This window comes from Natrix helvetica (assembly GCF_964273705.1).
Source record: "Natrix helvetica genome assembly, chromosome: 6".
NCBI classification, from domain to species: Eukaryota; Metazoa; Chordata; class Lepidosauria; order Squamata; family Natricidae; genus Natrix; species Natrix helvetica.
In genome coordinates this window covers 81,759,829-81,770,950 of record NC_138553.1, presented here as the reverse complement: position 1 = coordinate 81,770,950, position 11,122 = coordinate 81,759,829, and the positions used below count along the sequence as shown (strand labels likewise).

Sequence of the window (11,122 nt, the reverse complement as noted above, 5' to 3'; positions counted from 1 at the left end):
GATAGATACCATGTTTTCCCGAAAATAAGACAGGGTCTTATTGTCTTTTGACTCCCAAAATAAGCGCTTGGCCTTATTTTCGGGGAGGTCTTATAATTTTTGAGGTGCAGGAGGCGGCGAGCGTGGTTACCTCATGGCTGCTGCTGTGTTGCAATATTTTTGGGGGGGGGCTTATTTTCGGGGGGAGGGTTTATTTTAGTGCATGCACTCAAAAGCCCTATTGGGCTTATTATTTGAGGAGGACTTATTTTCAGGGAAAGAGGGTAGATAGATATAGGTAGGTAGGTAGGTAGGTAGGTAGGTAGGTAGGTAGGTAGGTAGGTAGGTAGATAGATAGATAGATAGATAGATAGATAGATAGATAGATAGATAGATAGATGATAGCTAGATGATAGATAGAATATAGAAAGATATAGATTGATGATAGAATAGAATGGAATGGAATAGAGTAGGATTTAGAAGAGGATTTAGAATAGGGTAGAAATTATAATAGATTAGGGTAGAGTAAGGTAGGGTAGGATGGGTTGGGATGGCTTAGAAATTAGAATAGAGTAGGGTAGGGTAGGGTGGGATGGGATAGAAATTAGAATAGAATAGAATAGAATAGAATAGAATAGAATAGAATAACAGAATTGGAAGGGACCTTGGAGCTCTTCTAGTCCAACAGATAGATAGATGATAGATAGATGATAGATAGATAGATGATAGATAAATAGATGATAGATAGATGATAGATAGATAGATAGATAGATAGATAGATAGATAGATAGATAGATAATTAGATAGATGATAGATAGATAGATAGATAGATAGATAGATAGATAGATAGATAGATGATAGATAGATAGATAGATAGATAGATGATAGATAGATAGATAGATAGATAGATAGATAGATAGATAGATAGATAATTAGATAGATAGATAGATAGATAGATAGATAGATAGATAGATGATAAATAGATAGATAGATAGATAGATAGATGATAGATAGATAGATAGATAGAGAGATTGATGATAGATAGATAGATGATAGATAGATAGATAGATAGATAGATAGATAGATAGATAGATAGATGATAGATAGATAGATGAGAGAGAGAGAGAGAGAGAGAGAGAGAGAGAGAGAGAGAGAGAGAGAGAGATGGGTGGACACAGACAGACAAGCAGATAGGCAGGCAGACACACTATCCTTGTTTAGTAACATAACTGCAATGTTGGGATGGTTGATTCTGTGACCAAACTCAACTATTTTTGTCTCTTTCCTTCAGTGGAGTCTTTTGTCTCAGGATACACTGTCAAAATTCTGGAAGAGATGTAGTGTTATAGCTTTCTGTGATTGCATAACTGGGCTTTGATTTCTTACTCTTTATTATTGTAAAGAAAGCTGCACCTTCTGGAAAGACATGTTTGAATGATTAAGCTTTCTGGACTGCGACATCTTCAGGTGCTCCAAACACTGCAGGTGCTCTTATAATGTCGGATGATTTATTTTGTGTCCTGACGCATTTTCCAAGGGGGAAGTCCTATGCGAGCAACTTCCTTAGTATCTAGATGATTAATTCACTTGTGAAACAAATTTCTCCAACTTTCTGTTTCTTCCATACTCTATAAAGGGGAAACTAGAAAAATTGTTACAAGTACTCCTCGCCTTATAACCACAATGGTCCCAAAATTCATATGGTTAAGTGACACATTTGTTAAGTGAGTTTTGCCTCATTTTACAACCTTTCTCGCCTCGTTTGTGAAGTCAATCACTGCAAGTGAGTAACCTGGTTGTTAAGTGAATATGGTTTCCCCCTTAACTTTGCTGGTCAAAAGGTCGCAAAAGGGAAATCCCGTGACCTTGGGACGCAGCAACTGTCATAAGTATGAATCAGTTCCCAAGCATCTGAATTTTGATGACAGGATCATGGGGAATGCTGCAATGGTGGTTAGAGTGCAGTGTTGCAGGCTGACTCTGCTCACAACCAAGAGTTCAATCCACCAGCAAAAGTTTGACTCTGCCTTCCATCCTTCCCTCCATCCCGAGGCCGGTAAAATGAGGATGAGATTGTTGGGGGCAAAAGGTTGTAAACCTTTACTTACTTTACTTTATTTCATATTTCTAGACCGCCCCCTCTCCCAAAAGGGACTCGGGGCGGTGTACAGTCAGACTAAAACACAAATGGAATACATAAAAATGAATACATAAATACACAAATACTTAAATACTTAAATGGAGGAGGCTATAAAGACTGTACCTTAAAGTAAAGCATTAAAAAACAGTATTTAAAAAACGACCCCTAAAAATACCCCAAAAAATTAAATTTAAAATAATGACCCTAGAAATTCCCAATTAAAAATATCTGCCAGGAGGTAAGATAAAACTATGAGTGGGCCAAGTCGGCTAATCGAAACAGGTGAGTCTTTAGTTTTTGTCAGAAGGAGCGGAAGTCGGTGGTAGTTCTGATGTCGGGGGGGAGGTCATTCCAGAGGGTTGGGCCCATCACAGAGAAGGCTCTACTCCTAGGCGCCGCCCGTTGGCATTGCTTGGTGGACGGCACCAGGAGGAGTCCCTCCCTGTGAGAGCGAATTGGTCGCAGGGATGTGTGCTTTAACCACTTAAAGAGGGCTGTAAACAGGAAATCAAATGGAACATACAGAACAACAAATAGGAGAAGAGGGGAGCACAAACCCTGGGGAAAGTTACTAGAATTATAAAAGTAAATACTCTGAAGAAAAGATACAACCATCACAAAAATGGGGGAAAAAACAAGTTAGGGGAAAGGGAGAGAAGAAGGGAAAGAATTAAAACTGGAATGTTTGAGAACCCAAGAGAGAACGGTTAAAAGAGGAAGAAAGGGGGAAAGAGTTACATTAGTAGGCTAAAGAGAATAGTAGTAAGATTGTTATTGTGAGGTAACTGGTTAAGAAATAAAGAAATGATAGGATATTGTTAATTGTAGAAAAAATGTTTTGAAAGAAATTCTCTCCATGTTTAAATTGAATTGGAGAAAGTATGCTGTTTATAGCAAAATGGAGAAAGTAAGAAAGGAAAATTTGGTGTAACTTTGAAGGGGCAATGGAAGATATTGTCTAAGCATCAAGAAAAAATAAAGATGGAAAATAATAGAAGAGAATAATTTGGCTGAAAGTGAAAACAAAGCTATGATGTAGAAAGGACTGTGTAAAAATGAGAGGATGTAAAAGAAAGACCCGGACAACTCTTTGTTCCTATAATATGTGTATGTATGTATGTGTGTGTGTGTGTGTGTGTGTGTGTGTGTGTGTGTGTTGTATTTGTACTGATAAATAAATAAAGGGAGACTAGTATAGATCTATTTCGAGCTAATTAGCTCTCATCAGCTAGCCACACCCTTACTGGGATTTGAACCTGGGCTGTATTATATCTTAGGCAGGAGTCTTAGGCACTAAGCCACAGGCTCGCCTCCTTATATATATAAACATTTTTTTCCTTTAATGATGTTCTACTAACCCTACTTATGTTTCTCCAACTTCATTAAATGTGACTGGGGATATAGATTATTTTGGATTATGAGAGAGTTGTTACAAAATAGGTTGAAGTTCCAGTGTAGCAATCCAACATAAAATCATTGCCAATGAATGATTGCTTTACCTTCTAATAATGCTGCCTTTAAGCATCCGATAAATTCAATGTACAGAAAAGTAAAAAGTCTTACACTTAGGCAAGGAATACCAAAAGTATGCCTATAGACTGGGTGAAACCAGGCTTAATAGCAGTAACTGTGAGAGGGACCTTGGATTCTTAGTGGACAACCAGTTAAATATGAGCCAATAGTGGGCAGCGGCAGCCAAAAAAAGCCAATGCAATTGTAAATTCCTTTAAATAAATGCTGACTTTATCTGTTAGGAGTCCTGAAGAATGAGCTCATTCTGTATTCTATATGAAGTTTTCGGACTCTGCCTTTGAGCTCGTCTTCCATTCCAGTCACAGGCTGAGCTAACACATGAAACTCAACTTTATGCTCCCACCTTCAGCAAGTCCTTGAAGTACTTCAAAATAACTGACTACATGAACCTGGGCCTAACCCTCAATTAGTGCAGCTGTTCATTTCTGCTGCAGCTTCAATCAGAAAGGGAGCATGGCCTGTTTTATACTCCTTCAAAGGTGAGGCTCAGGATCAATTCTACCTTGAATGGATTCATCAGGAGGGAAAGCAGTAAATTTGCTTGGATTTCTGTCTTTTTTTTTTTATGGAGGAAGGTGGGAAGAAGCTGCTGTAAATTTTGGTTCTCCATCTTAACTCCTGAAGGCTCATGAGATTTTCCAACAACTGGAGAGATTTGATTGTGGCACAAAAAATGGTCATAAAACTCATTTAGAAACTGCATAGCAATGGAAATGTTGGTCATAACCCAAGGACTACCATCTCTGGGTTCATATCTGGTTTCCAAACTCTGGTTTCCCACTCTGTTATTCTGCTACTCTGTTCTAAAGTTGGATTTTGAGGGAAATAAGAAAGTATCTTCCCATTAACAGCTGAAAGAAGAAAGAAAGAAGGAAAGAAAGAAAGAAAGAAAAAGAAAGAAAGAAAGAAAGAAAGAAAGAAAGAAAGAGGGAGGGAGGGAGAGGGAGGGAGGAAGGGAGAGAGAGAAAAGGAAGGAGAGAAAGAAAAAGAAAGAAAGAAAGAAAGAAAGAAAGGAGAGAGGGAAAGAAGAAAGGAGGAAGGAAGAAGAGAGAGAGAAAGGAAGGAAGAAGAGAGATAAAAAGAAAGAAAGGGAAGAAGAAAGGAAGGAGGGAAGGAAGGAAGAGAAAGAAAGAGGGGGAAAGAAGAAAGGAGAGAAAAAGGAAGGAAGGAGAGAAAAAGGAAGGAAGGGAGAGAGAGAGAAAGAAAGAAAGAAAGAAAGAAAGAAAGAAAGAAAGAAAGAAAGAAAGAGGATAACTACATTTAGTTTTTAAGATAACCTCTCCCTGCATCCCTCTAAAATACAAAAAGACTCAATTGTTCAAAATTTCTTTTTTATTGATGAATGTTATACCTGTCCGTAGATTTATTTGCTGAGTGCAATCTGTTGGCCAAAGCATAAATGTAAATGGATGAAAAATACTATTGCTGCTGACAGCTGTTTGTTCCTTTTCCTTTGGAAATCCCACGGATTATTTTAGTAGAAAAGATTAATGTTGGCTCAGAATGGATTATTAATATCATTACAATCATAGTGACAGATGGAAAACATCATCATAATCACCAATAATTTAGAGAATGAGGTATTTTGGCATTTCCTTACATTTATTCCTGAATAAACATGCACCTAATATTGTAAACGTAAGGGACTCAGTGGCTCAGTGACTAAGATGCTGAGCTTGTCAATCAGAAAGGTTGGCAGTTCGAATCCTTAGCACCATGTAACAGAGTGAGCTCCCATTCCTTGTCCCAGCTTCTGCCAACCTAGCAGTTCAAAAACACGTAAAAAATGCAAGTAGAAAAATAGGAACGACCTTTGGTGGGAAGAGAACAGCGTTCCATGCGCCTTTGGCATTGAGTCATGCCGGCCACATGACCACGGAGACCTCTTCGGACAGCGCTGGCTCTTCGGCTTTGAAACAGAGATGAGCACCGCCCCCTAGAGTTGGGAACGACTAGCACATGTGTGCGAGGGGAACCTTTACCTTTTACCTTATAGTGGGGCTGAATGGTACACTTTTTCTTCCTGTTCTAGCAATTACCTTTATGTTCCAGTTGCAAATCTCTTCCTTTACAATGGGTGGAGTTTAACATTGACTATGGCAGAACCTATCCATGCACTGAGCACTATGCATTGCAAGAAAGCTAAGACATTTGTGCTTATTCCATGGAGCTTTGAGCCGGGATTATGCTGAGATCACGAAACTCCCTAAATGTGGTCTTACGGACACCAGTCCTTCCAATGTTTTTCCAGCCTTATCTGTATTTTTCCAGGTGGAAAACGCAGGATAACAGCCTTCTTCCAGCCCTCGGAAGTCCTGAGCAGTGGTAAGGCTCCCTATCTAATAATATACATATTTTTGTTTCGTGTTGAATATATGAGATATCCAATATGGGGAGAAAACAGGCATCCTAACCTATCTTTAATTGTTCCATTTCCATGTTACTCCACCTGTTCCTTTTCTGAGTATCAAGGTCACTAAGAAAATTCAAACACCCCCACATCGGATGACCCAAATTCGATCTCGCATCATTATCCCCGGACATGTATATTTGCTTTCACATCCATCACTGCTCTTTAACCGTCCTACAATCTCATGTTCATAAACTTTTATGACAGAAGCAGGACAGCCTACTTAGAAATAAATAATGAGGTATGCATAGTGGTGCAGAGGTTGGTTCCCACCGGTTCAGCCCGGTTCGGCCGAGTACGTAGTAACTTGGGGGCCCATGCACCTGAACCGGTTCTCTTGTCTGTGGTGGTGTCTTTATTTTTCGTTTTGCGCATGCTCACAGCAATCTCCATTGCGGAAATGTTATTTTTTTCCCCTTTCTAACATTCTTCAGACCTTTTTAAGTGTCCATGTGTGCAGAGAAAAAATTTTTGCGTGCCAAACCGGACGTAATGCCAGTAGCAACCTATCCCTGCAGTGGTGGGATTCAAACAATTTAACAACCGATTTGCCCAAGATCAGGTTGGCTGTTGAGGGAGGCGTTGCCCATTCCCATCCTGTGACGGCCAAGCTGAACTCCTGGGCAAACCGGTTGTTAAATTTCCACCCTTTGCCTAAAGGCTGTTTCCGAGGGTGCAGATTGGTCTCGCAGCTGTTTCAGCCTTCTGGACATGGCTCCTTTAAGAAGTGAGGTTTCTGGGGAATGAGGAGGGGGATTACTCAGGGGTGGGTTCCAGCTGCTGCTACTTCCGGTTCATTGAGAGGCGTGCTGCAGGCTCTGCGCACATGCGCAGTACTTTAAAGAATGCTTTTGCGCATGTGCAGAAGCCAAAAAACAAGATGGTGGTGCTGAGGGAACTGATTCGGGGGCCAGGCAGGCCAGGTTACTAACTATTCAGCCGAACTGGTCCGAACCAGTAGGAATCCACCTCTGGATTATCGTAGAGACAAAGAGTTGATGTTCCTGAGAGCTCGCCCAGGAAGGGGAAGAATTGTGGGGAAGTGGAGAGAGGGACTCCCCCCCTCCCCATGGAGCTGCGTGCAGGAGGTGTTGGTCAGTCTGTGACCAACAGTGAAGTGAGAGGGATGAGGAATTAAGTTGGCAGCACGATCGAAGGTAGGCCCAATGTAGGGAGACTGCGGAGTTAGTTTGGCCAGGTAAATTATTACACACACACACACCGCTATCAAAGTGGATCCTGGGCACTGCGCTGCATTGCAATGGAGAATTGGGCAATGGAATGGCTGGCATGAGGGAAGGATGAAAGCAGCCTTCTCCTTCCCTCATGCCAATTGTTCGTTTGTCCGCATTCTCCATTGCAGCACAGCACAGTGCCCAGGATCCACTTTGATAGCGGGGTGGATGGGTGGGTAATTTAACAACCAGTTCATTGAACCGGTACAAGCCAGCTGAATCCTACCATTGGGTAGGCAAGCATAAAGCGTTCACGCAGGAAGTCCTCAACTGATGACCACAATTGAGCCCAAAGTTTATCCCGCAAAGCGAGAAAGTTGTTCAGTGAGTTTGGCCCCATCTTGCGACCTTTCTTGCCACCGTTGTTAAGTGAATCACTGCAGTTCTTAAATGAGTGACACGGTTGTTAAGTGAATCTGGCTTCTCCAGTGACTTTGCTTGTCAGAAGTTTTTGGCTGTTTAATTATTGATGATATTTATGTGCAGGGCCCTTTTAATCGAAGTGTCTAATTGCTTTAATTACATTTTGTTCTGTGGTTTTTCTCTAAGAAATGGTTACAGCAGATATTTATTCTTTAATATTTTATTATGCAATAAAATATTGGCCCATTGCTTCTATTGCACCGCTTAATTGCTTTCCTTACCCATCTGGTTATTTAAACGATAGCATGCTTACTCACTTGTTTTTCATCTTTCTCAGTCTTCTCACTTCTGTTCTTCACGTTAAGTAAACTTTGGTATCCCAAATTAAAAAGATATACTGCACGACCTTAGATGCGTGACTAACATATCTCTCCCAATCGTGTATCTGAATTCATAGATCTTGATTCTTCTCATTAATATTGTTCGAAATAGATTTGGATTTGTGGAAGATGTTTAAAAAGCCAAAAAACAAGCCACTGATTAAAGTCAGGAAGCTTAATAAAATTTTACAGAGATACATACAATTATCTATTTTCAAAATGTAATACATAACAGGTGCATTTTGTTTTGGGTGACCTTCATTTTGTAACCATATTAAAATAATCCCCAAGATTTTAAATATCTATATCCATATCTATATCTATATCTATATCTATATCTATATCTATATCATCTATATCTATATCTATATCTATGTATCTATGTATCTATGTATCTATGTATCTATGTAACTATGTATCTATGTATCTATATCTATATATCTATATATCTATATATCTATATATCTATATATCTATATATCTATATCTATATCTATATCTATATCTATATCTATATCTATATCTATATCTATATCATCTATATCTAATGGTTTAAACTGAGAATTTTCTCAAAGTTCTGGAATTCTATCAAATAATTTATGATTTACTAGTCATATCAAAAACATTCCCCATCAGTTGCTTTTGCTTAACTATCATCTTCTCCAAACAACTTTTCCTTATCTATCAAATTTACACGTTATTTTTTTGCCTTTCTGATTTGATTTAATCATGATGTGTATTGAACAATTACGTATTTTCAGGACTGTCACTTAATGTTTATTTCTCTCTGTTTAGGTAGTTTGGGGATAAGCTTGCACCCATTGTACAAATGCCATCCATTTCCACCATTTATTTTGCAATAAGTCCCTTGATATAACTACAACCTCAGAACTCATTGTTAATTGCTTCGGGGAGGTACAATAAGTATCAAAAACGATGAGTAACAAACATTTTTTTCCACATAAATAATCATGTAGTAAGTCACAAGGCAGCCGATACTGAGAGGTTGCAGCTTGTGGGTTGAGTATTAAACAAACAATGACTATCGGGGGACAAAACCTTTGTGTCAAAATGCATTGAGTACCAAATTTGATTAGTTTTAAAGCAGTTGAGTACCAAGGTACCACTGTAGAAGGTGGATGCAGAATTTCCCTGGATTAATTATTTGTGAGGCAAAAATTATCTCGGATTGGATTAATATTTGATCATAAAATATGTCTATATGTGGGTCTTTTAAAAATATTTCATTATCTTTGCTTTTAGCCATAATGGGGAAATCAGAGCAACATTTCTTTTGGCTTCCATCTTGTTTTTGGTGTTTTTTTTTCACCGTATTTCGAAAACACCATTATAATTGTTGTCAAAGAGATACTGGCATGATTCTTCCATAATACAGGTAGTCCTCAACTTACAACACATCACTTAGTGACAGTTTGAAGTCAAAACGGCACTGAAAAAAGTGACTTACGACCATTTTCAACACCATTGTGGCATCCGCATGGTGATATGATTTATATTCAGATGCTCGACAACCGATTCACATTTATGACTGTGGCGGTGTCCTGGGGTCATCTGATCCCCTTTTGCAACCTTCTGACAAGTCAAGTCAATGTGGAGTGCAGCTTCACTTAACATCCATGTTACTAATTTAAGAACTGCAGCGATTCACTTAACAAATGTGGTGAGAAGAGTTGTAAAATGGGGTAAAACTCCCTTAACAAATTTCTCGTTTTGTTGTTGTTGTTGTTAGTTGCAAAATCGTGTCTGACCCATTGCAACCCCATGGACCATGTTCCTCCAGGCCTTCCTGTCCTCTACCATCCTCCGGAGTCCATTCAAGCTCACGCTGGCTGCTTCGGTGACTCCATCCATCCACCTCATTCTCTGCCATCCCTTTCTTCTTCTTTTGCCCTCCATCGTTCCCAGCATGAGGCTCTTCTCCAGGGAGTTCTTCCTTCTTATCAGGTGGCCAAAGTCTTTGAGTTTCCTCTTCAGGATCTGGCCTTCTAAAGAGCAGTCAGGGTTGACCTCCTCTAGGAGTGACCGGTTGGATGGCCTTGCAGTCCAAGGGACTCGCAGGAGTCTTCTTCTCCAGCACCAGAGTTCAAAGGCCTCCATTCTTTGGCATTAAGCCTTCCTTACGGTCCAACGTTCACAGCCATTCATTGCAACTGGAAAAACTGTAGCCTTGACTAGATGTACTTTTGTTGGCAGGGTGATGTCTCTGCTTTTTAGTATGCTATCTAGATCTGCCACAGCTTTCCCCCCCAGGAGCAAGCCTCTTTTAATTTCTTGGCTGCAGTCCCCATCTGCAGTGATCTTGGAGCTCAGGAAAATAAAATCTGTCACTCCTCCATTTCTTCCCCATCTATTTTCTCGCTTAGCAACAGAAATTTTGGTCTCAATTGTGGTCATAAGTCTGTCTGTGCGGGAGTCTGAAAGACAGCTGCTTCTTATGCTTTTCTTAATAATTTTCAAGCTAGGTCAAAGAACCATTTTTTGATTGACGGAGCCCTTATTGAAAACAATTGCTTCCTTAGCCAATAATACGAATGACAAAACATATAGATTACCTGTCTTTAAACAAATCCAAATGTATTCGTGTAATACAACCGATGCTAACAGCACAGACAGGGAGAGAGATGAATGAGCAAAGTTTGTCGTTGTATTACTTATCTGATTCTTACATGGTGAAATTCCTCACCTGGAAAATTGTGGTTCTTTCTCTGTTTGGACAGTTCATTAAGCTGCCAAGTTTTGCAATATCTTTCTTAACACATGTGTGTCTCTGTGCCTGTTATAAAGGAGAGACAGTCCAAAAAAAACCCACCAAACCTTTCGACGAATATTTTGGGAGCCTGTGACAAATGTTTACCATCTTCCTTCTGTTTTCCACCCGGATTCTTTTTTGAAAAATTACTCGCAGAAAGGAACTGAGCCATTCCTGGAAATAATGAAGCTCATTACTTAAGTCCTTTTGTTAGTATCTGTGCATTAACTTAGCCTGATGCAAACACTTTCCTTCAGCACTTCTGGCTTAAAAAGAAAAGTTGTTGCGCACTCGTTGCAATGTCCTTGAGAC

General features: G+C 39.6%; 1 protein-coding gene across 7 annotated transcripts in view; it reads left to right on the top strand.

Moving 5' to 3' along the window:
- The window catches only part of MAGI2 (membrane associated guanylate kinase, WW and PDZ domain containing 2), a 498,445-nt gene that overhangs the window by 68,091 nt on the left and 419,232 nt on the right, over window positions 1-11,122 (top strand). For 5 of the 7 annotated variants that reach the window (XM_081957510.1, XM_081957509.1, XM_081957508.1 and 2 more), the window contains exon 2: window positions 5,924-5,977. The exons of the other annotated variants lie outside the window; for them this stretch is intronic. In XM_081957510.1, coding sequence (XP_081813636.1) covers window positions 5,924-5,977 — 54 coding nt within the window. The remainder of the gene's footprint in view (window positions 1-5,923; window positions 5,978-11,122) is intronic. 7 annotated transcript variants of the gene reach the window in all.